This window comes from Pezoporus flaviventris, unplaced genomic scaffold, assembly GCF_033815535.1.
Source record: "Pezoporus flaviventris isolate CSIRO_AGI_PZ_B2104156 unplaced genomic scaffold, CSIRO_AGI_Pfla_v1 ptg000066l, whole genome shotgun sequence".
Classification (NCBI taxonomy): Eukaryota; Metazoa; Chordata; class Aves; order Psittaciformes; family Psittacidae; genus Pezoporus; species Pezoporus flaviventris.
This window is the reverse complement of record NW_026892614.1, coordinates 22,792,564-22,819,429: the sequence shown is the minus strand read 5'-3', so window position 1 is coordinate 22,819,429 and position 26,866 is coordinate 22,792,564. Positions and strand designations below refer to the sequence as shown.

Here is a 26,866-nt window from a genome sequence, read left to right as displayed (position 1 = left end):
GACAGGATGTTAGCCTGGTGTGTCCTTCCCCAAACACAAACCAACTTCAAAAGGACTGTACTGATGAAGAGGATACTGTGGACAACCCTCTGGTGCATGGCCCTTTGTGGCAACAGCCAGGAACCAAAAGCATTCCTGGCTTCCTGGGAACTGGGAAAGAGCCCCAGGCCATGCTTGCATCTGGTACTCAACCAGGATGTGGCTGAGGTCTCCTCCTTTGTTGGCATAGTTGTGTTTAGCTGCAGACAGGGACATGACATGACTAAGTGGCTTATGAGGAATTAAAAAAAGTCACTATTTAAATAGACAAGATGGCAGATAGAGAACAATATTAAATAATGGACGTGCTTTATTAATGAATTCAGACTTGAGACAGGCACCGCTTGTGCAAATGGAACAACAGTACACACGTACCCTTTATTTTCATGTTCACGGCAACTGAAGGTCTGGGAGTTTGGATTTTAAAATACAAATGAAGAAACCCGTCCTCTGAAGTATTTCAATGTCATTACAGAAGTAGTTCAGCAGGAGCAATAACAAAGTATTCAGTCACTACAAAAAGCAGATCTTCTGACAATAAACAACCATACTGCACTTAACGTGCTTTAGCAAATGCAGGGATAAGCACAGCAAGCTGCCTTATAAAGCTGTGTGGTTCTGCCCTGTCACAAAATTGCTCAGAGTAGATGCAAAGGCAGGAGTTCCTCACTGCAATTGCATCCATGTAACAACAAATGACACAAATCGCACTAACACCTTAAAAAGTTTTAATTTCAAACCCTTCTTGATGGTGGCCTCAGAACTAGGGCAGGCCCACATACAGAGGCAGTTTCTGCAGCTCAGCTGATGGCCAAGAGCTTAATCCCTTTGGATCATGAGACAGAACCTGCACACCAGTGTGTATTATTTTTAACAACTATTCCATTAAAATGTAAAATTAAAGACCAAAAAACGCAGGAGCTCAAGAGACTTTGCAGATAGTTGGGGTAGGGGAAAAGCTAGGACAAAAGGAGAGAGGGTGATTCCAGCTTTCCTTGAATTATCGAAGCTATCAAAACACTGTAACAAATCCTGCGCAAATGACAGGAGAAAAATTACAGGATGTTTGTCAACTCTCAACTAATGGAGCTGGAACGGTCCATCACAGGGAGAGGCTGATGGGCCAGACAGATAAACAGCCCCACTGTGTGTGCGGCCTGAAGGGAAAATATGGAGACTATGCTATAGAAGGTGTGCGGGTATCAAGCAGCGGTTTGAAATTACTTATAAAACTTGTTGCTCAGACATCTGTATGCATATGGAAGCTTCAAAGGGGGACAGCAAGTGCCATGTTTTGTATCCCACACTGCATGGAGATGGGTTCAGCACACCTGCAGGGGAACCAGAATGACTACTTACTAAGGCACGGTTATGGTTTTCTGAATCTCTCTAGACAAAAAGGAGGGAAAACCTTACTTATTTTTCTTTTAAGGAAAAATAAGTACTAGGAAAAGTGTGGCTGGAAACCACACTTATTTTCTTCCAAAAGTCTTTGGCTATTTGTAGGCTAGATAGCTCAGTGTGTGCAAGACTAAATTACAACACCGCCATGTGTATGATATCATGGTGGTTTTCTGGGGCACAATATACTAGAAAGCATCAGAAATCTCTCTTCCCTGTAGCTGCACGAGCCATGCTTGAATCTTACTTTCCACTGATCTTGTTTTTCCTGCCCCAATGTAATTAACGCATCCACAGTGTAGGTCATTATAAGCTCTATTGTCTAATCATGCTAAAATATCAAATAGCTCTATTTTTTTATGTTTAAATTTATCATCACAGCAATCCCCATGGTGCTGGGGGACCACACTATGAATAGAACAGTTCTGAAATGCAGTCAACAGACATTTCCGTGCTACTGCAGGGAAGGCACAGATAATTAAGTGTCCCGTTTGCTCTTCTGTCCATAATTATGAGTTTATAAATAACAAAGCATAGTTTTAAAAACCAAAACAAACCCCTCAATTACAACACAGCTCCTGAGATAATTAAGTCTCCAAATGTGGCTGTGTAGAAGGGAACCAAAACTGCACTGCAGAAGCTCATAACATACAAATGTACGTAAGCAGAGCAAAGCGACAGGATGGAAAACGTCACCAGGAAAATAAACTCTCTCATCATTATTTCGCTGCTTTTTACCTAAAACAACAATGGCCTATTGTCTCAATTCACCCTATTGTTCTGTTGCATTTTTTGTTGTTGAAGGAACCGACAGTCAGGGTGCGTTTCCTGAGGAGCAGCAGCTTGAAAAGCTAAATGCAGTATCCTGTGCCTAATGCTTGTTTTACTGCAGTTTTAGTTAAAACCAGACAAGGTAAGTTGCTGAGATAACTCTTAAACCGTGTGCTCCAATTTAACTTGTTTGAATACCCCCTTCAAATAGAAACACTCCAGTTTTACAAGTATGGTGGTTAAATGCAGCAAAATGAAGCAGAACAAAGCTCTGCCCTGTTGCATCCTTGCTTGATGGACATTCCTCTCTTGTTACTGGGTGTTGTGTACTGCCAGGGACATGAGAAGAAAAACTCTAGGTCGGGAGCCAGCACAGCAGGAGGCTTCATTAGCCATGAACAGGAGCAAAACAGGGATTCAGGAGGAGCAGTGCCCTCTCTGAACAACCAGCTTCACCACAACAAGCACATAATCAGCTGGACAGCCTGTAATATAGGCTTTGGATAAAGACAGACCTATGGACGTGAGACAGCTATGGCTTAAGTGTTTCAAAAGATCTGTGCCTAGCAAGGAAACAAATTATATATTTAAAATCTTTTACAAAATACATGCTCTGTTCTTTCTCTGCTTAATATCTTCCTTGCTTGAAGGTTGGCTGTTGCCCAAATGAATCCAGAGCAACACTTAATGATAGCTCAGAAATGTGCAGTTAATCCGTGTGTAGTTTCAGCTCCTGAATGCCAGGAGCAAAAGTGTATTTTTCAGAGAGAAATAGGCTTGATCAGACAGTATAATCATGTTTACGCAAGTTTGTAGATGGCCAAGATAAGGGAATACTTCCATAAACTCCTCTGAGAAAAGGCGAAAACTCTAAGGTGAAAAATTTCTCTTTTTCAATGTCATTTTTATCTACAAACAAGCATAAGCCCCAGTAGAGAGCTTCCTGTGCTACAGCAAGAAAAACTAGCTTGCCTCTTTTTTATTTTTTTTAACCTTACAGCTATATTTCATCATAAAAACTAGTTTGAAGAAAGAGTAAACTTTTGCTCTTTGGTCTAGCTTGACATTCCTCCAGAGACACATAACAGGAATATTTCAGATTCATTTTTGTCTCCTACTTGCAGGAAGCAGGAAAGTTGCAGTTCTTAATTTCCAGGCCTCTGAAATGAGAAAGATAAAGAATTTATACATTGAAACAAGACATCTTTGCTTTCTTTAACGAGAAGAAACCCCAACTAAATAACATAGAACTATCACAACTTAAAAGCAATGTTTTACTGAAATTGCTTATTTCTGCCTTAACCATACTAAAAACATTTAGTTATGCCACATGCACCTCTCATTTATTATCTGTGTGACCCTACTAGGTGAGAAACAAAAAAGGGTACTCATATTCCAGTATGGTACAGACTTCGGACTGTACCTTGTTGTAGTAAACGTTCCTGATGAAATCCAATACTGTTGAATGCGACTTAAATAGGTCAGTTTATTGTTTAATAGGAACAGTTTTGTGGGTGCAAAGGAAAGGTCTTCAAACACCTTCTATCTGTATGTGAATGAATGAAGTTGAAAACATTTAGGGCATCAGTTTTGGCATCCTCCCCTCAGGAGCTTCTTTATGGCACTGAAGATGCTCACAGTCAGAGCCCTGGGGTTCCTCCCACATTCAGAAGAGCTCTGAGGGTGGTAAAACACCCGTGTTGTGTATTACAATCATTCTGGTGCTCTGCCAGTTCTGAAGAAGTGCAAGAATGAATCAGCAGCTGTGGGCAGCTATGGCCTTACTAAGCCACAACCAAGGGAGGAAAACTACTACCCCCCGCCATCAACCCAGACACCCAAAGCCAAACTGGCACAGCAGGAGCAGGCACCTGCTGCTGCTGTTTAAATCACAGGGATCCTTAAAGTTCACAAGGGTCCTTTACAGACTTGACTTTTGCAGAGTGGGTCAGGTTCATAAATTCACCTCACTGTGCAAATAGTACTTTTTAAAAACAAACAAATAAATACTTCTTCCTACTGGCAGACTTGTCTCCATGTAAATCTTTTTCTGATGGGTGATACATATATTTATATATAAAATATATACAGACAGCTGCTAAGGAAACAGTTTGAACCTTGTTAGTATATGAGCTGGACAGTACAATTTAAATAGGATAGTGGCCAGTGATGAAGAATTATCCAGATTCCTTCAGGTTCATTTCCAGGTATTAATGTTTCATTTTTAATAGAGCATGTTGCTCCTCCAGAGAGACTTTAACATTGTGTGTTCCGTGTATTAGCTATTTGTCAATAGAACCCCCCCCAAGTTGACTTTTCTGATTGATAGTTATTTTTGCTTTTATGACTTTTTAGAAGATATTCTAATGATCAGTATTTTCCAAATTTTGAGATAACTAGCATCTGCTTCATTAACACAGTGAAGTGGTAGAGAAAAATCAGAGGCTAATGACATCCGGTGTTTCAGCTCAGTAAGAGCCTCACAGAGTTACCCCTCGCAGCAGGAACTTTTGCCTGTATCTCTCTCACAAGCCTCACGAAGAGGACTGTATTGCAGGAGAGAATATAAACTGCACACTAAACCATTCTGAGCTTTGCATGCATGTTTATAATGAAACATCTGCAGCTCTTCCACAAATCTCTATTTTTCAATTACCATATCTGAAAGATTTGAATCAGTCCTAATGAGTTGCCACAATATCTATTACTAGAAATTTTACATTGTACACTGAAACCCTAAGAAAAGAATTCACATAAAGCAGAAAAAAAAAGTAATGCCTTGCTCTGTCATCACAGAAATAAACTCACAAATACGTCAAACCACAGTAACAGTGACAGTGTGGGTTCACTTCAGTGAATGGGTGAAAGCAAAGAGTAATATTAAACTTCTCTTCAGAAAGCTGGGAGTTAAGATTATATGGGAATATTGTTTATGAGAAATGTACAAATCTAGCCCATGAACTGGATGAATTTTAGGGCTGATGAACACTGACTACCTTGTGTGGTGTTCACTGGGTATTACAATACTCTCAAGGCATATATTTATATTGTTAAAGGTAGGAACACAGGTGAGTATGTGCCTACATTGATGAAAAAGACATATTATCAAGCTGTTTTGTCTTTAAAAGGCTTAATCTTAAGTGAAGTGAATCACTCATCTGTCTGATGCCAGCAATACCTCCATAATGAAATTAAAATAATTTATTAACAGTTGGATATATATTTCCTACCTATTATGTTTTTCTGACTTAGCGTTTCTTTTTACACCTGAGAAAACACCATCACTGACTAAAAGCCAAGTTTAACATTTTCATTTCCTGCACAACTTCAAATGAAAGGCTTTCACAGTTGGAATAGAGGATTTTATCTGCTTAATTACTGTTGTTCTTCAAAACTTGCCAGTCCATGGTTTGGACAGATTTGTATAAGACTAGGCAGTAAACACCCGATTAAGGAAACTATGTGAATCTGCATATAGATTTTACATCAGGATTCTACAGTCATTTCAAATGATTCAGAAGTAATTACATGACTGACACATGATGAATCGATATGTATGCAATGAAGCCATCAGACATAGAATGCGTATCAGTAACACGAATGGGATATATACCAAGAAGTGGCATGCTTAACACTATCTAGCAACAGAATAGTCGGTTGATGGTTTGCATATAAGGCAGCAATTACCTGTGCATGCAGGTCAACTTTCGGGCTAACTGCTTTTTACTTGTCTTGACTGGTACACACAAAATGGCAAAATCTGCTCTCACCAGATGTTATGTGAATGCTATGACGTTCAAGCGTGGACAAGTGAACAGTTAATTTGGTCTGAAGAGTAACCTCACTGGGTTGTGCAAACCTCCCCCCTCCTCCAAACAATCCATCAAAACACAGAAACAGAAAATGAAAGATGGTTCTCTCAAACCAGAGTAGCAAGGATTGCTAGAGCAAGGCTAAAGCACCTGGTTCCATCACAGTCCTATTAGCTCATGGTCATGTTGTTGTTCTGGTAAAAGTAACCGTTTTACTCTCCAGACTGATTTAGTGAGGGACGGGAGAGACTTAAGTGATAAGAATAAAGAGACTCATCGCAAACTGGTTTGTTTCAGTTAGGATGACATTGTCTCTTACTTCACTTATTATGTAACAAGGTTAAAATGGGGTAGCATGGAATATTTTCATAACTTGGATTTTAAAGTGAGGAATCATAGAATAGTTTGCATCGGAAGGGACATTAAAGCTCATCTGGTCCAATCCCCCAGTGCAAACACTACATCAGGTTGCTCAGAACCACATCCAGCCTGGCCAAGAATGTCTCCAGGGATGGGGCACCTACCACCTCTCTGGGCAACCTGTTCCCATGTTTCACCACCCACACTGTAAAAAATTTCTTCCTGACATCCAGCCATAATCTCCCCTCATGTGCTACACAAAATAAAAGCAAGACATCAAGAAGATTAAGTGTTCAGAGAAGGGGAGGAGGTAGCAGGCAGCTGCAACCTTTAAGGACAAGGGAGAGAACTCAACATGAAAAACAGGCTAAGAGGACAGATTTGTGTTTCTGAAATGCTTATTACCATTTGAGAGAGATGATGGCAATCAAAAAAGAAAAGAAAAAACAAAGCAAAGCTCGTAACAAAGCTGAAAAACATCTCCCCTGACATCTAGGTAATGACAGAAACACATCACCACATGAGTAATACCAAAGATGAGCTAGATTATTTCTTTTGAGGTAACAAGACATGATTTCTTCAGACTGACTTTTTCAATAGCCAAGAGCAGTACAATTGCAGACCCAGCTCTTCTTCATTCCAGACTGAGAGCGCTGGGAAATCCAAAAGGCCCCATCAATATGCAGCATCAGCGCACACCAGCAAAATGCCAGCCGCCATTCAGCAAATGGGAAACCCATACACTAAAGCACAAATTATGAAATATTCCCCTAAATCATCCCAAACTGTGTGGAGTCCTCAATGAAATCAGGACCTAGATAAACATCTGGCAACCTTTTTTGTATGCATACTAGAGACAAACATCCTCCTCCAAGCTGAAACAGGAAAACAAAGGCCATTGACTGACCTGAATTTGCATGTCACTCTCAAAACAACCCTTTCACTTGTTCTGTGATGGGATCAAGGTCAATGTCATAGAAGCATGGCCTCGTGGGCAGTCCTGGCATGGTGCTCATCTGTGGAAACAATAAAATGAAGTTACACTTCTGCACCTGTAAGCAGATAATCACTCCACCCATGTAAACCTTAGATTATGAGAAAGGCTGTATTGTTCATCGTGGTCTCAACTGCAGCTGTGATCTTCACCACATTTTTTTGTTTCTGTTAAAAATGTCAAGCTTGGTACTTTTTAGATTCAGTTTTAAGTATACATTTCTAAAAGACAGGAAAGAGAAAATAAAAGCCACAAAATGCAGGCTAGGAGAGCAACCTAAGAATAAATGCCTTAAGAAAATGAAGACACTCTAGGACTTGTTCCTCTGAATATTTATCCAGAACATGCATCCATTTATATCTACTGGAAAAAAATCACACAGGAAATGGCAAGGACATAACTGCCCAAATTCACCTGGTGACATGAATGTGTTGAACTGAGACCTCTCCCACAGAAAACCAGAACACAGGAGCAGAATTAATCATGACACTCATAATTGCTTATTTAAGATAAGGAACAAATTGAAATAGTTCAACTTAATATACATGGATAACAGTTGAATCCTAATTTAGTAGTTAGAATTAGCAGGTTGAGTTATGAAGCTAAAGCAACCCAATTATCTCAAACTATGCATAATTAAGATCCTGATCTAGCATAAGACTCTGGCATCTGCATACTTTAAAACATGTAAATAGTTTCATGAACTTAAATTACAGAGTTAACTACTTATACCAATATACCATTATTTACAATTGGCATTTTAGCAGCAGTTAAAGACGTGGGTCACATGGAAATCTTGAGGAGCTGGTCTGCAATAGCGTACGCCTCTTTAAATCAGAGTTACTGCAGCTTCTCACCTCCCCCACCTCAGTACTCCCTTCCTTCTCCCTTGCAAAGGAGATGTCTGGAGAGCAGGTTCAACGGAATAACGTTATTTTTCCATCTGCTTCACCTTTTGCTGTTTCAGCACCTCGAGCCAGGAAGGGCTTTCCCAGCACTGGAAAGGGTAAAGGCTGCTGCAACTGTGGGGCAGTTTTAAGGCAGGACCAGCTTGGACCAACCTGAACCACTCTGTATTCACAACCTAAGTCTTCCTAAGATGTCAGAGAGAAGCCCTGGAAATCTCACCAAGTTTCCACTAATTCACGGCACTCATTTGGGCTTAAAGACTCTGTAAACCCTTTTGATATCTTAACTTCAAGGGGTGGAGGATGGCCCTGCTATGTTAGGCCCTATATTAATACCTAAAGAGATGGAAGACTTTACAATCTCTGGAAATAAACCTGGAGTTCAGCTTAGCTCAGCTGTTTGTTGGCCAAGAGCCTTTATGCCTTAGAATTTATGTAATAGATGCCGGATTTTGAGGAACAAAATTTTAGCTGAGGCAAGTCAGCAAAACTCATTAAAGTTGGTGGTTGATCTGACACCAGGAGGTAACCTTCAAACATGGCTGTGTAGAAAAAAACATATTGACTTGAGTACCAGAACACTCCAAACACAATAAACTAAGGAAAGGGTCAGATTGGGGTATATTTTCACGATGTGAGCTGAAACCTGGTGCTGAAAGGAGACAGTTTCAACCTGTGAACCCCTGGGATGATCCTCCCTTGGAGTTGGCTAATAGCACTCATCTTACTGCAGCCAACCTCATTCAACACACTGAACTGATGAAAATACACATTTCTGTGGCCAGAGCTGGTTGGCTGATGAATTAAATCTGCATGACCAGATCAACACCTGGCCACTCGCTGCAGGGCAGAGGCCAGAGCATGCGGTAGCCAGCCATCACCTCCCAGTAGAGAGCATAGGGCTTGGCAGCATCCTCTCTCTGTCCTAATTCCTCAAGGGGAACTAGGGTACAACTCAGCTATGGTGTTTTCTCTGGCCAAAGGCAAGTTCTAAATTGCTAATTGGCCTCAAAAGAGGAAAAATAAATGACCACCAACCTAGCTCCTACAGAGAGCCAGACTTACAGCCCCCCTTTGGGCTGGAGCAGGTTGTATTTCTTTACGTTAGCCTGCTCTGCTGCATACAGAGTGATGGAGTTAGCATCTCTCATATGCTTTAGCTTCACTCCAAATGCTCATGTAATGTTTTTCCATTTTGGGAATACAAGGAAACTGTAAGATCTCTCCACCACAGTTTCATTTACTCCAGAGAGCTCTACTGCCATTTCAGAGGTTATTCCCAGGCTGGGAAGGGGAAAAGGAGCTCGGGGAGTACCAGTGCAGCCATCACCTCACTTGAGACCTAGGTCTGAAAAAAAAAATGCAACTAGTTTTTCTAGTGGACTTCTTAGTACATTTCCTCTGTTTTTAAATATAGTCTTTCCTGATCTTTTATTTCACACAGTAGGATTAAAAGACAAAACTGTCAGTTTGCATTGACCAAGCCCTGTCACTGATCGCATGACATCATTTTATTGGCTGACATTGCCTTGGCATCTTAGCTAAGTATTAAAACACCTTGTTAGTGTTCTGTATCTGCTGGCCATACTAGCTACATCATTAGGGTAATTGAATTATTTTCTGTCTCAGATTCATCCCACTTTCTGAGTTAGCGCTTGACAAGAAACTGCCTTAATGAACTAAATCTCACTGGGAGGGGAATGAGCAAATTGCCAAAGACAACTTTCTGGTTACTCTGTGCATGACAGTTCTACAGCCAAAAGCAAACTCCCAAATTCCAGGTCTCCTCCCCCCACCTTTTTTTCTAATATATCTACAAGCTTGGCCACTCTTCATTTTCCCTCTGTAATAAAAACTAGAATCACTTTATGGAAGAGTTGTTTTTTTTTTGTTGTTTTTTTTTTGTTTTTTTTTTTTTTTTTTTTTAAGAGAGCTTAAAAAAAGTCCTACATTTGTGTTTTGGATTTGGTTTTCTGTATTTTTTTTTTTTTTATAAGCCCAGTTCCACACCAGTGTAACTCCACTGTATTAAGTTATAGAAATCTATTACATCTATAAAATGTGAATATCAAACCAGTTTATTGCCAGTTCAGGGAATACAACTATTCTCATATTGAAAACCTAAGTCAACAAAAGGGAACAAGTTCATCTGAATTAAAATTACTGCTGTGTAAAATGAAGTACAAGGCAGAAAAACCTGCAGAGGAAACACTTTGGGACAAACACCTGTGTGAATTACAGAGTGAAAATAAAAAGCATCCTGCCCTTTTCCCCATGGCCAAGACTTCCAAACAGGCAAAGCCATGTAGATTTATGAACATTTCTCTCTGCTCTCATTATCTGGACACAGAGGTAACATGTAGAAGAATCTATCCCTTTTTCATTACATCAAGGTCAACAGGAGGAGATGGTTGGCTGATGGAGGAGATTACTACTGATTATTCCCTCTCCAGCCCTCCGTTTCTTTCCTGCAGCGAAGAAGGCAGGAGAGAAAAGAGGGCTCAGTCAGCTGAGAGGTTGAGGCTTCAGCTGACTGGCTTTCCACTTGGCTGCAGGCTCAGAATGATCCTCTTCCCTCTGTTTTCCATTATGCTGAAGGAAGGCATTAACAAAGGAGATCACAGACTGGCCTTAACCACAGCGGACACGACCCAGAAGCATTCCCTCTCCGTGCCCTAAGTAACTGGAGCTAGATTTCTGCACACAGAGCAGGGGAGATACTAACCTGCCCCCCCAGCTGCAGCACATGCCATACCTGCACAGTGGCTGGAAGACTACCTCCACCTCCCCAAGGGTTTCTGAGATAACTACTTACTAAAATGACTTGATTTCTAAAACTTCAATAAAGCAGAATGAACAGTGAAAGAGAAAATATGCCTGAAACATAAATCATGCTGGTAATTGACAGGTACGAACAGCATGGAAAAAAACCACAAATTTCCAGTCATAGAGCAACTTTGTAGGTATTTCCTACAATATACACCCCTTTTTATTGCATGGAGATTGCACAACTCTCCACTCTCTTATAACATCACACAGGGTGTCTGTGATAAAAGAGCAGGGCAAGAAGCAGTGAATAACAACACATTATCTACTTAAGACTGCAAACTTAACTTAGGTGTTCAAAATAATCAGCACTTAATTTGACCAGAACTGTTACTATCACACTACCCTGGGAGAAGGAATATATAACGCACAAACTTTGTATCCTAAGACTTAATGCAATTCATATGCATGCTTTATGTAGGGAAAAAAATAAAGAAGCTTTTTTTGAAGAACTCATGCAGCTGTTTCCCATAATATACCATATAGGAATTAATAGCAACTAGTTTAGTAGGAACTCACTGGAATCAACCATTTTCTCTGCAAACTGTGTAACTGTCTACAAGTCCATGAGAGCAAATCAAATATGGAAAGATTATGTGAAAAAATGCCTATTTATGTCTATGGCACTCTCTATGTTTAGGAGGCAAAAGCAGCAAGTCTTACAGTTATCCTGAGGATCATTTATGCTCCTGGAAATGCACAACTGGTGGAAAATAGAACACAGTTATGAAATCCTGAAGGCTACTGTTATTTATACTAGCCATTTATGATCTTCCAGAAGTTTACTTCCATGACTAAACAAACCCCCCCTCTTTCCCCAGAACATAAGGAGCTTCCTTATAAAAGCAGGATGACAATTATCTTTAAGTAAGCTATATGAATGTGCTGTTCCACACCCTCCCCAAGAACACATCCACTGTCACTGGAAGAGTGACTAAGTTGAGCTTCACTGGAGTTTCATTTAAAGCACAGATATGAGTTGACTTGTAATTTCAGTTAGCTGTAAGTTCTACATTAACAGTTGCACAGTCAAGGATTAAGACTCTGCTAGCCAGTTTTGCTATGGTCCCAAGAGGATCTATGCTGCTAAGCTTCCTTTGTTATCATACAAATACCTATCGGTGGTTGACATATCCTGCCTTTTACTGCAAGTGTATATCCATACATACTTCTCCCCCACTCCTCGCTTCATTTACCTGTATGAAAAATTCTAATAGGACATTTTAACTGGGTTAGCACAATGGCATGATTTGCAAAACAGATGGTCCTGAGGACTACATCCAACTCATGTTTAGTGTCTTTTTCATCTATAAGACAAGATGTGTCTGTTTTACAGGCATAGCATGGTTTCTAACTAGAGAAAGGAAACCAGAGGAATCTGTACTCACACAACATAGGAAAACCAGAAGATTAGAAGGTAACAATAAAACCCAGCAAACAGTTTATTGAGGAAACCTAACAATTCTGGGGTTTATGGAGTTAAATGTTGCATTTGGCAAGAAGTGCAAACAATTCACATTATCTAATTCTATCCTTTTGTTAATTAAACAAGTTAAGGCAACCCACAATCATCTCAAACGTTAAATACTGCAGAAAACAGATGTTGTTTCTCAAGAGAATCCAGCATACTCATGACTGCGGATAAGTCCTCAATAAAATCTGATGGGGTGAACTGCACATCCCACATTCCCTCAGCAAGAAACAATACAAGAGGAAACTCAAGAGATTTATAAATAGCGCTATAAACCTGCATGCATTATGTTCAATGTGCCAGAATTTGTTGGAATCCTGAGGTGCGGCACGGAGCTATGCTTCAGGGTTTCAATAACGTTTCCTAGTCTGACTTAGAGCTCTGAAAGACAGATCCATGATCAGAAATTTGCTCCCCTGCAGTGTATCTGTCATGTGAAGCTGAAAGGAAGAGCTTTCTGCCCTTCTGAAGAAACCCCTCCAGGTCTCCAACCTTGCCTGCCTTCAGGCACTCTATCAGTACCTTTATCAAAATCTTTGTCAGATTACAGCCACTGGTGCTGGAAACTGGCACCAGGAAAACTGTAATCCATGAAGTGGGAGAGGGAGATTAACAGACACCCCACTGCACTGCATGACTGGAGGAATGGGTGCAGATCTTTTTACTGGATGCCTTAAGGTCCCTGCAGTCTTCATTTTAGACCTGTACTAGGAAATTTTTCATGAGACTACCCATGCAATGATGGTAGCAGGTAGGACTATGGCACCCTGAAACATGAGACTGTGCAAACACTTCTAGTGAGTTGTCACTTAGTTCGTCTTCAAACTGGGCTGTCCTCCGCTGCACACAGGCACTCAGGGTGCACTTAAGAGGGAACTAGGGAAGCTAGGCAGCATATCCTAAGTATCTCCAGGATCAGGTTGCAGTTTATTCCACAGAACTGGAAAATTCCCCCACTCTGTAGAGCACTTCAGGGGTAGATCATGTTTTGAATGACAGAAGGAAAAAAAAATTACATGACAATGACAGAAAAGAATAATTAAGAGAACAGTCCTATTTGTCTTAATTAAAAGAAATTCAACAGAATGAATTGGCCAAAACAAAAGATGCACAATATAGCCTACAACCCTACACCCCGGCATTAGAGAGGGGAACACCACCATACTGAACTGACACTAAAGCGACCTTTCACCACCTCTTAAAATCACAGAAATCTCAAACTCTAAGAAAAGCAAATGCACAAAGGAGGCAAGTTGGGGCTTCCTGGAAAAAGTATCAACCTTTAAAAACTAATAAATTCAGCCTTGGAAATGGCAATAATTTCTAAAAACTCTCCTTTAATAGCTACATAATGCTTAAGAAAATATTATCTCGTTACTTTTCATTGCCTGAAAATAACAAGGATTTCTAAAAGCAGCTAAGCAACGATCTTTAGTCAGTGTTTAAATAACAGTTTACTTACAAGTTTTAATGAAAATTTGCCAAACCTGATGATAGCCAGAGGAGACAAGGAGAGTGAAGCTCATATTTCCTTCTCATGAAATCTTTAACAGAAAAGGATCTTGTTGCAATGCATAAGAACAATCACAGTAAAAAACTCAACATATTATCAGGCTTCAAAATGATCAAAATAATGTTTGAAAAGATGCTGATGTTACCCCAATGTATGCTATAGTATTCCTTGCTCTAAATGGCTCTGTTTCATGGGCATGCTGACTGATATCAGGTGCAGAAGTCCATCTGGCATCAATTATTCTATTCTAATTGTCTCTAACTTTAATGTTTCCACATTCTTGGCAACTCTTCGATTTTGTGAAAGGATTTACAGCAACAAAATGCATGGACATTGCTTTTCTGCTATCAGCATCTGGATGAAGTTATAAAAGCACAGAGTATTGATTATACAATCCTAACTGACCTTGCTGCCAGGTGCTCAAGTGAGGCAGAAGTAGCTTGTGCCCTGTTACATTCTTTGTGGGATTACCAGGACAATTTATTCATGTTGAATGGAAATAGTTCAAAAGTGATCTCCTGGGCATCCTAAGGAAAAATCCCAAACCCACACAACTGTCCACATCTGTTCAGGACAGGTTTTGGAGAGGCCTGTGGGTGCATATCCCAAAGGAAGCAGAAATGAGAAGAATCAGTGCTTGGCTGGCCAAGTTCTTAGTGAATAGGTCAGTGAAATACCACTGGAACTCAAATGTTGCTGGCAGTGATGTGCTGAAGCACTGAAGACCCAGAACTGGCATTTTGCTACTTACTACATAAAATATCTAGGCATAGATACAATCTGTAAAAGAATGAGCAATTTCCTGGATGAAGTAAAAACATTTAGGACACACATACATGACTTCAGTTTCTCTCAGCAGAGTTGTCTCAACTCATTTTCATCTTGGAATTTTTAAAACCATACTCGAAACAGGAGAAAATGTTCCCCATATTAACAGCACAATGGGATCAGTATTTTAAATTTACTTAAAAAAATACATCTCTCTCTCTGAGGGAGTACGATAGATGGTGTTCAGTGGGCTATTTTTTCATATCATCCACAATACAGCATGTTTTACAGGGTATTCAGAGCAGTTTTCTGCCTTAGATAGGTTAACTGATAAACAAAATACTACAAAAATGAGAGATACAAAATCCAAACAAACCCCCAAAATGAAACACCCCTCCCAAACAACTAACCACAGAGGAAATAAAGGGGGGGTGGGGGGGGTGGTGAGAAAAAACAGGTCTACAAATTCCAGGTGACTTGTTCCAAAACACTTCCCTCCATCCCAGCCCACTCAAATCCATTTCCAGGAGTAATTGCTCCCTTGGCCAAGACCTACATCCTGATTTTCCTTTCCCCCTTGGGTTTTCAACAGAATCCCTGGCAGAGGATTCTCGCTTGCTGCCTCTTGTACAAAATCACCTCCTCAGCCAGAAGAAATCCCTCCCTCTAGCTCACCCGATGTCAGACGCTTCCAGGGCTGTTCCCATTCTTGGTGATTGTCCAATATATCAGACAGTGCTGGAAACTTCTGAGGGAATAAATCCAGAGGATAAAGACATTCCTCTTATGCTGTTTCAGCAGCCAGAATATCTGAAGTATCTGATGTTCATGGGTACAAAATACTCCTGCTTGTCCAGTGCTTGGGTCTCCTGGTTAGGAAGAGGTGTCCAAGCTGTGCGAGCAGGTCAGGTTCTGCTGAAAGCAGAGCAGGTTTTGTGGTATTAGAAAAGGAGAGTCTCAGGTGGACCCGTCTCAACTGCCTTGCATTTGTTCAGGGACCGGGCACACATCATTTCCTCTGAAAACTGTTTATTTTGTACCGTTTCCCTAGAAGGGTCATTCCTCAAACACCAGGAGTATGTCCCCCTTTCTACTCTTGATCTTCACTATGCCATTTTGTTTCAAAAGCTTCATATCTTTCATATGAGACTTGCCTTGATGGTTAGACAGCCTGACATGTCATCACAGGAAAGCACAGAGCCTCAACTGCAGCCCAGAAACTGGAGATGGTGGCAGCAGCAGGCTATGTAAAACAAATACGTGTGCTCAGCGTGCAACAAACTTTACCCTTCCCAGTAAACTACAGTAGGAAGAGCATCGGGAGCATCATGCAGTCATTTCAATGACAAATTACAACATGGAGAAATCCCAAAAGATTGCATAACTATGGTGAGTAAAAACATATTTAACTGCTGCCACACTAGCTCTCTTGATTACAATTAACTAGATCCATTGATACCTGAGGTAAGTAAAGTTCCCTAAGAAGCATCATATCAGGCAAAGATGATTTGTGTGTGTGATATATGGGAAGAACAGCTTCTAAAGAACATAGAGGGATTATGGCAAAGGATGCCTTAAAATTAGTTCTTTTTAACTGTTAAATCTCCAAACTAGTCTTATCCAAACTTGGTCTTATCACTGTATTTAAACTATTTAAGTGCCAGTGGTGACCTTTATAACACCGAAGTGTACGAGAATTTTGGAAAACACCTGAAGCAACGGGACCTGAGAAAGGTGGAAAAGGAGGTGTTTATACTTTGCTAATCCCACCTGAGTTGACACAATCTAGTTTTCTGTACTGGGAAACAATAATGCCTAGGATATACACTTTACAGGCGCAGTCCAACTTTCTGGTCTGTAGTTATCACGGGAGATGTCAGAAAGAAGAGCCTTGGGGCTTGTCTCCAAAGAATGATCAAAACATGGTGTGCATCACCATGTTCAGTCACTATCACTGTACCATCATAACGCATCAACCTGTGATTATCTCTAATCTCATTAGTTCAAGCTTCTATATCTACTTTCTCCAGTCATTTGTTGCTTGAATAAATAGTTTAAATGATTTGCTCTTTGTAGTCCTTAGCACACATTATTTTGTGACAGACTGAAGCAAACAGGAAATAGACAATTACAAAAAAGCACCTTACATTCTAATTCTGGATGCAGCTGCTTTTTAACCATATGCAGTTTCGTACCATCTTTCTTCAGGCAAATTACTATTCTGACATGCTAAGTCAATGCTATCTTAGCTGCACTGAGGAATTAAAAAACTTTTCCTTTCTATTTGTTCCTAACCCATAAGATTCAGAATAGATCCACTGTGGCTGGATACGAGGATGTCAAATTGTTAAACTGTGTGCAAATCAGATATTCGCAGTCAGAAGTCCATCACATATCTCTGCCTCTAGCAGTATATCTCTTTCTATATATACATATCTAGTATTCAATGCAGTGTGTCCTCTAAAATCATATCAGAACGTACTGCAGGTCCCTTTGACAAGGAAGCAAATAAAAAATGAAGGATATTTCTTAGATCAGCAATTTTCATCTTATTGTGTATCAAACCACGATTTTAAGATGTCTCAAAAAGGCTGCTGGAGCTTTCATTTCTCCTAGAAAATGGAGAAGCATAGAAATGCTTTAAAAAGGCTGAGAGCCACTGACTTCTGATGAACTAGTGCCTTCAGAAGAGGCACCTTTTTGTTTTTGCAAGTTGCCTGAACTGCACTAATAACTGTAAGAAGAAAGGAAAAAAAACTACCTGTGAGTGCATGACTTAATTCTGTTACGGCAATATTGATTTTCAAAGTTTCTCTACTTAGGAGCATATTAACACCCTAATTTCTGGTCACTGAGAGAGAACCATGACTTAACAAACTGTCAGATAAACTTAACTGTCAAATGAAACCAGGCACAACGTTGTTAACTGACAGAGAGCACAATCTTTACCCTCCAAACAAGTATTCTTACATAACAAAGATTTATATTTTTATATTTATAAATAAAATTCTTCCCAAAGCACTTACAAATAGGAATTAAATATACGAAGTACATCTGGGAAATAAATGAAATAAGATCTTCATTTTAAAAGGTGAATGAGAAGAAGGCAGAAAAGGTTAAATGATTTGCCAAAAGGAGCTGATGTACTGCCAGGAGAATGGAACTTGAAATTGGTAACTCTGATTTTCATCTTAATCTCACATAACCAAACCTCAAGAATAACTATGCTAGTTATATTGCATGAAACATCCTTTTACATTACATATTGAAGCCTCTGTATCAGTGTTTTTAGATTAAATGCAACTTTCTCCATTTCTCACACTTTGATCAGTATGAACTTGCAGTAAGTCACTTCTCTAACCACAGTTTCTGTAATACAACAAAGGATAACAATATATTAATATAAGCAATAAAAATGATGTTAAACTCTTCAACTAAAATAAACCATGTTTGGAAACACACCTTTTTTTTCAGTCTGAAAAACAAACCAACCCCAAGCAGGTGTTTTGTGGGTGGCATTCAGTACTTTTCCCAGATGAAGCATATGAAAGGAAAAAAAGAAAAAAATATGGAAGGTAATAATAAATTTCTGCTTCCCAACAAAAAAAAAATGTTCATAGAACTCTGTGTTTTGACAAACATCTAGTACAGGAGTAATCTAAGGGAACTTCTTCTCAGGCATTAAAAATGTGTAAAAGTGCCATGTCATAGGAAGTTTATTTGTACACAGAGGAAATCATAAAAAGATTAAAGTAAAATGATAATATAGAAATTAAAAACCATTTAGAATATAAACTCCCTAATGCCAAAGTGAAGAAACTAGCAGACAATGTCAAAAGTTTCATTTACACTTATGGTATCATCCCCCGCCAGCTCCTCCTAATCAAAACAAGGCCAGTCTGTAATGAACTTTCATTTTTTGGCAAACCAACCATTTACAACTCTGCTGCTCAGCCGAAGGCATAAAAGATACAACCCACAACATTCAGCCTGCCTCTTTCCCTCTTAGTGACCCCACAAGTGAAGGCCCCCTGTGATGGCACATTGGCCTCTTCTGAAGAGCTCCAGGGCCCCAGCAGTGTGTTGCTACCCATGGGCCTGGGCATCCTCCTTGAAGAGAGGCTGCTGGTAAGCACAACTGCTCTCCCCTGGATACAGCCATGGATTGTGCTGCCATCTCATCATCAGCATCCCTGCCAGCAGTTGGAATTCCTTTAGTCAATTCCCATTTGAATATTACTTCTTGTTTATTTATGAGAAAGCTCTGCTTTATCTTTGCTTCCACATTACATTTCTCCTTTGTCATTGCTTAAATACTGTGAAGCTATTTTTAAATTGATTTTTGGTGAATGTTATTAAAAAATCCAGTTTTCAATTTTTCCCAGAGAAAAGTAAAGAGACAAAGAGCTTCACAAACTCAGAGGGAGCTTATTTGTGCTGTCACAAACATTCCTTGATCCCATTCTGGACAGATTACCTGCAGAGCACTTGGTTTCCTTGTCTACTCACTGCATCACATCTTTACTACAGATGCCAAATACCATGGCATTGAGTTCTTTACTACAGTCTGGATCAGAGTTTTACAGTCAGCATGGCTCATTCAGGGTCTCAGGCAAAAAAGCAAACCTGACATATGCAGTGCCAGCAGCACAAGGTTTCTCTCTGGGGCACAAAACAAAAGGCTTTCCACCCTGCGTGTTCTATCTCCCTTATGCTCCTGGTGCTTTGCTGCAACTGTGTGTGAGCCTGTAGGACAGTGCGGAGCAAGTGCCTGGACACAACATAGAAATACAGCAATGGGAAAAAGTCGTCAAAGGCAGATGAAGATGGGAAGTATTTGTATTTACTTTGCTGTATTTATTTGTGAAACATTGTATTTTACCTTCATTTCATGCAGTTTAGTAACAAAAGCTCCTATTGCCTTGCCTTCTACATGTACAGAGCAGCAGGGCATTGTGTACGCATGCATGGCACAGCATGATCAATTAATACAGAGTTACATGCTTTAAATCAGCTAGAAGGCAGACAGGGAGCGTGCTTTATCATGTCAGAGCAAATATGCGCGTCCCAGGGTTTTGTCTGTGACAGCGGCTGGTATCGGATGCTCTACAGAGAAAAGCTAAAACTATGGAGGCTGACAAAGGAATCTCTGTCCAACACTGGGAGCCGATAGCTGTAGACTGACCAAATCCTTGAACACTATGCTTAGCGCTTTTTCCAAATTACTTATATTAATTACAACACTGTGTATTGTTAATGGCTATAACCCTTTAGAAGCCTTGTTAAGTTCTTGGCCTCAGTGGCTTTCCTGTGTTAATGACTTCCACATTCTAACCACACGTGAGAAAGTATTTCCTTCTTTTATAGTGGTATTAATATAGATGCCTGGCAACGTCTCTTCACAGAGCAAAGACATATTCCAAAGAAAAACTGCCAAGATGATTCAGAGATAACAGCAGAGCTCAGATAACAGCAATTAGTTTTAAGTATACATTTTAAGTCGGCAAGCTTATACAAAATAGTACACATCATACTGTGTGCCAGCTGAGGCGTAAAACCAAATTCAGTATCATGTTTCAGAAGGGAAACATATTAATACGTGTGTATTCAGAAGGGATACGTATTAATGTGTGCCTGTATTACAGTCTTCTCCTTTTTGAGATTACTGTCTAGTCACTTGCCTGCTAATTAAATTTTAGCTGAAAAATATATTTTACATAAACGTTCCTTTTTGTGAAATCCAGGTTATAATGCAGAAGTAATCTGGATTATGTAGGTGTAACCAATGGAATAACCTTCCCAACTGAAAAAAAAATCTCTTCCTTGTGAATAGCATGGTTTTGTTCCTTCAGTTACAACTTTTTAGTTTCAAGAAGCCAGCTGAACTGGCTGCAATGGCACACGAATAAGCATCTTTACTTTTTTGCAGATCTGCTGGGATTACTGGGGAGGGCAATGAGAAGCCTGGCAGACACAGGAAAAACCAGCACAGGTCAGGAAGTCATTTCTGGGAGCAGATGTTTGTTCTAATTGCATTTACAGATGGATGCATACAAGGGGAAGCTGGCATTTAACAGGTACTGTACTCAGATCCATTTCACTGTCATTAAGGTTACTATTAAAAAAAAACCAAAACAAACCCTGAGAGAGAAGGGAAAATGATGACATACCCAGGGCATAACTCCATATAACCTAGGAGATGCTCTGTGACATAGAATCATAGAATAGTTAGGGTTGGAAAGGACCTTAAGATCACCAAGTTCCAATCCCCTGCCATGGGCAGGGACACCTCACACTAAACCGTATCACCCAAGGCCTCGTCCAACCTGGCCTTGAACACTGCCAGGGTTGGAGCATTCACAACCTCCCTGGGTAACCTATTTCAGTGCCTCACCACCCTAACAGGAAAGAATTTCCTCCTTATATCCAATCTAAATTTCCCCTGTTTAAGTTTTAACCCATTACCCCTTGTCCTATCACTACATCCTTACTACTCATTTCCTCTCCTTAGATTGTGACCCTTGCCTAGCTCATTCTGATATTTATTTAAGGCTTGCAGTGTCTTTGGTAGTGAAGACCCCTTAAAAAAACCACAGGAAGCAAAAGGCAGCCCTTCACACTACTCTCCCCTCAGAGAAGGCTGTGGCAGGCAGGGTGCAGGAGCCCAGGCTCCTCCCCAAGTCAGCAGAGATTTATAGCTTCCAGAGCACAGGCATCTGTATCCAAATTGCTGCAAAGAGGGGCATGGCTGCAACCCTGCCTGTCTGGCCATGGTCCAGTTCACCGAGGGCTGCATGAGATTTAGGACTCTGATTAACCAGCAAGAACAGCTGGGCTTAGAGCAAGATACAAGACAGACAGTCCTAACATCCCTCTCCCTCAGCTATTACTGCCCAAATATTTCAGTCACTACTCAGCCAGTTTCTGGACAATACTTTTTTTCTGAAGTAATACAAGGCAGAACAAAAATAATATGCTTTTCTACAAAACACTTAAACATAGTAAACTATAACTGCTGTGGAGCCGATACACAAGCAGAACACACGTCCCCGCACTTGGGGCACCACCATCCCTCAGAAAGGCAGGGACCGATACAACATCAGAAATATGATTTTCATTTGCAGACACATGTCCTTCAGAACCCTAAATCTCACATATTACCTTTGTGACTGATATTAAACATGTGTCTGGAAAAAATCAAAGGGCAGTCAGTTATCTTGAACCTAGGAAAATTTAAGAATATTTCTTATGCAAGTGTCAAAAAATATTAATGTAACTTTGTACTTTATAAAGTGGAAAGACTCCAATCCAGGCAGTGTTCCATGTATCCACAGTGATAAGTAGAAGAATGGTTAGCTATAATATAGACCTATTAAAAAAAACCAGCTCCCCTGTAGATTTCATTCCATCTGGGAGAATACTGCAATTCTTCATGAAGAATGCTGGCAGCAAACTGTCATGCAGCATTTTCCTTCCTCTATAGTATGTATCTGAGTTAGTCTCAGAGAACATCAGAACATCAGAACAGAAGCTTTTATTTGCCCCATAAAAAGAAGATGGCTTTATCCCCTTAAAGCTGACCTTTTATGAATATATCCCTGGAAAACAGTACGCCATGAAACCACTAGGCATTACACTGCAATTATCTGGGATCCATCTTGTATACTACTTTTTAAAAAAATGTTTTACATTTTTAAATTGTACTAGAAATCATGCCGAAAGGCCTGCAAGAACACAGTTTTGGATTATCATAGCCTTTGTATCTGGGAAACAGAATTCAGAACACATCTTTAATGAAATGGACCATTTGGCCTAAACAACCGAAAGAAAGAAAAAGTTGCTATTCATTAAAAAAATGCCATTTTAAAGTGTATCAAATGCTTTTCAGTTGCAAGCTATACATAGGCTTGGCTAACATTTCAGAGCAGATTCAGTTTAACCAGAAAAAAAGAAAAAGCACTTTTTTTCCTGGAATAAGAATGCTCACAGCCAGATGTGCTAGAACAGCCCTTCTGCTTAAATTTCAATGGTACCTCGTTCCAGCATGATATGTGTGCATGTGTGAATTGGGCATGTGGGCATTTGTGAATATATTCACCCATTCTCCCACCCTGGGTTTCTCTCTTTGGCTAGGGAGTAAAGCAAGTCCCCCGGTTGTGCCTATTTTATAAAGCACAAGTAAAGCACTAGGAAAAGACATTTAAAATATTTGAAATGACTGCTGACATTTCCTTTAGCAAAGGTGAAAGAATCCATTCTTACTATAGACTTCTGCAGCAGCATATTTATCAGGAATATAAAGAAATGTGGTCACTGACTGTCACAGCTTGCTCAGCTACTAGGGATTCATGTGTAGATGGCTTTCTACATTCAAATTAGGACACCCTGCTGGTGAAATACACTGAAATAATACCCTTAAAGCATACCTTTTAGTGAATATGGCCTGCCTTCAAGAGCTTCCATCCCTTGGCTTATTAGCTTGTTCATTCAAACTGGCAACTGGGGAATGGAAACAAAGCTCCAGCTTAGAAGAAACACGGTTATGGGACTTGATGATCCTTATGCAACATGGGCATTTTGCATTACTGACCAACCTAAGCTATTAGGAAGCCTTATTTGCTTGTGCAGACTTGTGGTCCCCACTTTTTTATGCCTTACCATGTAGAAAAGACAAGTAGGCATTTCAAAATGAGCTTCCTAGGGCTTTTAATTCCAGCTTGTCATACTGCTCCTGAGAGACTTCAGCTGGTAAAATACTGAGCTGCTTGCACAGTGCTTGTGCTTCTATTCAACCTGTTGTGGAATGCAAAACTTCACCACCTCTTAGGGATGCTGCTTGCAGGCTGAAACACCACTGTGGCTCTTTCCTTTACAACAATGGCCAAAGCACAGGCATTAGAATACTTGCGATTTCCTTTTTGATTGTCTCAGAGAGGGAAGACTAGCCACTGCACCTTGGGGGCACTCATGTGATTTGATGTCTTTGGGACTTTTTTATTCTTTTTTTCTTATACTGGCTTTGACCACTTCAATGAGCTTCAGTATAGCTTTCAGTATCTTTCGCCCTCTTACATATATAATCCTTTCCAGATTACGTGTCCTGTTCACCAGCAGGGGAATATTTGAAGTAATACATCTATTTGTATAGCTGTGCCAGACATTCTTCCTATGCTCTTCCTGTGCTGTGTTTGTAATTATATCTGTCTTTCAAAAATTCATTTAAGGGACAGTTAATGAAAATTAACTAAATTAGTCCTCTGACAACACAGAGCAGCACCACACAGATGATGCATTACAAGCTCATGATGGAGCAATGAGAAAGAAGCAGAAAAATATCTGTAAGTCTCTTCAGCTTATTGCTTGTTAGAAAGGATGGGATGTGATACACAATGTGAAACAGCTGCTGCCCTCTAAATGAGGCGAGAGGGAAGCTAAAAAAAGAGAAAGCAGAAAGGTAAAACAGATGAAAGTGTTGAATCCTGGATGTCTTCTCCCTTATTCCTAATGAAAAGAATATCTTGGCATTTTTTTGAGGAACAAGGGTGTAAAATATGTCATAATTATATAAATGATGGTAAAAAAGACTATGTTTTTGGATGAACACAGCCAAGAGAAGGTTCATATAAATAAGTCTGCAACATTTTATTAGAGAAATCATTCTCCTACTGTCCAAAATGTTTTGTTTTCCAGCAAAAATGTAAAAATCCTCAAACACATTATACTGTATATTGATGCAACTTTTGTATTTGAATCTATTCTGCATATCCAATATATTGTGGTGGGAGAAATGAGAAAAAAAGGAGAAGGAATGATGAAAAATACCCTAATGCTCAGGAAGGCAGCCACTATTAAGTATGACTCATTTACTAATAAAACTGAATGTGCAGATATGCACAGGAATTTTATCCCCATGAACTCTTACTAGTTGCTTCTCACTGTTGTCAAAGCATACATATTCTTGACAATGTAATCTAGTTGTAAATGTTTCTGAAATACGATTTAAATGTCTTAATTAATCCTGAAAATACAAATCCAGAACTGGTATCATCCTTACTTGTAATCTGCCACTAAGGGTGTGTAGGTGTGCAGGTAGGCAAGTATGTCCATATGTGTGGGTAGTTATTCCCACTATTTTGAGTGTCTAAGAAGGAAATGTTTTCTTGTCAAAACCAAACTATTTAAAAATAATTGTGTAGCGGTTTTTTATTTAAAATTTCCTCCAAAGTTTTCCCTGGGTGTGCACATAAGCTCTCAGTTCATGATTTGAAGTAATGAGACTTTTACTTTTTTCTTTCTTTAGGGTATCAGCAAAATGATGGGTGACAGGATGAGCTGACAAGGTCAACTATGTTGAAATGCTCCCACCACTTCTTAGTTTCTGGCTTGCTGTACCTGTGGTTCACAGTACATTAGTCACAGTGTGTGCTGCAGAACCTGTGTATGCCCCACCTCTAGGTTCCAGCATTATAAGTGGTATTTGTGGGTACAGCCCAACATCTTAAAACTTTCCCTCTAACATACAATGCAGCACTTTGTCTTGCTAGAACAGAAACGTTGGGCGAGCTTGCTCAGGCACTCTGCAGAGAGCTAGCTCTGAGAACAGAGCACGTGGGCTGAATTTGCCCTAGCTTGCCTTCTTGAGACAGAGTACAGCTATTTCAGCAGCCACATTTCCCTTTATGGCAGGGCCTTCCAGAGCATCCAACTGCAGTAACTGGACCTGCCTGCAAAGCAAGGCTGTGTCAAACACATCCTCCTCTCAAGAGAAGAAAATGACTTTATTTTACAGAATCAAAAGGAGAAAAATAAAATCACAATGGTTCCACACTTCTGTTTGTATGATCTATACAAACAAGAGGAAATTAATATGGAACATAAATGTGCCAAACCAGTTACAGTTGATCACACTTTTCACACAGGCACCATTCATAATTACCTACCATGTGAACCATCAGCCAAGACAGGCATGTTTCTTCTTCACTAGAGAATGGATTGTTCCAGCACAGCACCCATTCACACCAAGGGACATAAAGGTCTGGAAGCAACACTGCACTTTAAGCTAATGCTCTTCAGCGTCAGAGCAAGAGGAGATAACAAATATTGGGGGTGGGGAGTGAAAACCTCATAAATGAAGATTTCAAGAAAATTAGAATCAAATGATGCATTTAAACACAGTCCATCACAGGTTGTAAGCAACCAATTAACCTTCTCTCAAGTATCATAGGATCTAAGGACTCATTAAATCAAATAATAATATGATACTTTATGCTAGTTCATCAGGTGCAATTAGTAGCACACTGTTCTACCACAGTAACTCTTCCCACTTCACTATGAAACAATACTGAGTATCAACATTTTTGCTGTTTGGGTTAAAAACAGGAGTAAATGAAGTTGTAACTTCAGGTTACTAAAATCAACTAAAACTTAAAACTACAAAAAGACCTCAAACAAAACTGTTATAACCAAAGCAATTGTTACTAAAACTAACACTTCTTTTACAGCTGTTTTTACTCTGAACCACATTGGGTATAAACAGATAAGTTCATCTAACCTCCAATCACACAGCTGCAGCTTGTTGGTTTGCTGTGGGGGTAACCAGCAATAAATTTATATGATCAAACCCACTGAGGCACTACTGAGATCACTGGATTACGATATAGGAAAACAACTAACACAAATTTTATAGCTTTCAATAAGCCTGTGTGTTTCACAGGCCAGTCATATGAAATTAATAACTGATGATAAGACTGTTTATTAAGGAAGATTCTTGCCAAAGTGAAGGAAGATCTACTAACTCAGGAAACAATCATGGGGGAAAACCCCCCCACTAAACGCTTATTATGCCTGAGACAGGAAATAAATGAATTTAATAGCACAATGGGAAACCAGAAATATCCATTTAGCAGGTGGAGAGTATGAGCTGCCTTTTCAGCACCACAGCTAATATTCCCCAAAACCAGAGGGAAAACTTCTCCCTGCCTGCATGTGGGTCTAGGACTGCTG

The 26,866-nt window shown here is 39.8% G+C and overlaps 1 protein-coding gene across 6 annotated transcripts in view; it reads right to left on the bottom strand.

Annotated features, from left to right (window-relative positions):
* Positions 1 to 331: 331 nt before the first annotated feature.
* The window catches only part of MTHFD1L (methylenetetrahydrofolate dehydrogenase (NADP+ dependent) 1 like), a 154,412-nt gene continuing 127,877 nt past the window's right edge, over positions 332 to 26,866 (bottom strand). For all 6 annotated transcript variants that reach the window (XM_061471579.1, XM_061471574.1, XM_061471575.1 and 3 more), the window contains 2 exons: positions 7,291 to 7,399; positions 332 to 3,371 (listed from right to left, as the gene is read on the bottom strand). In XM_061471579.1, coding sequence (XP_061327563.1) covers positions 7,310 to 7,399 — 90 coding nt within the window. In that variant the 3' untranslated portion in view covers positions 332 to 3,371; positions 7,291 to 7,309. The remainder of the gene's footprint in view (positions 3,372 to 7,290; positions 7,400 to 26,866) is intronic.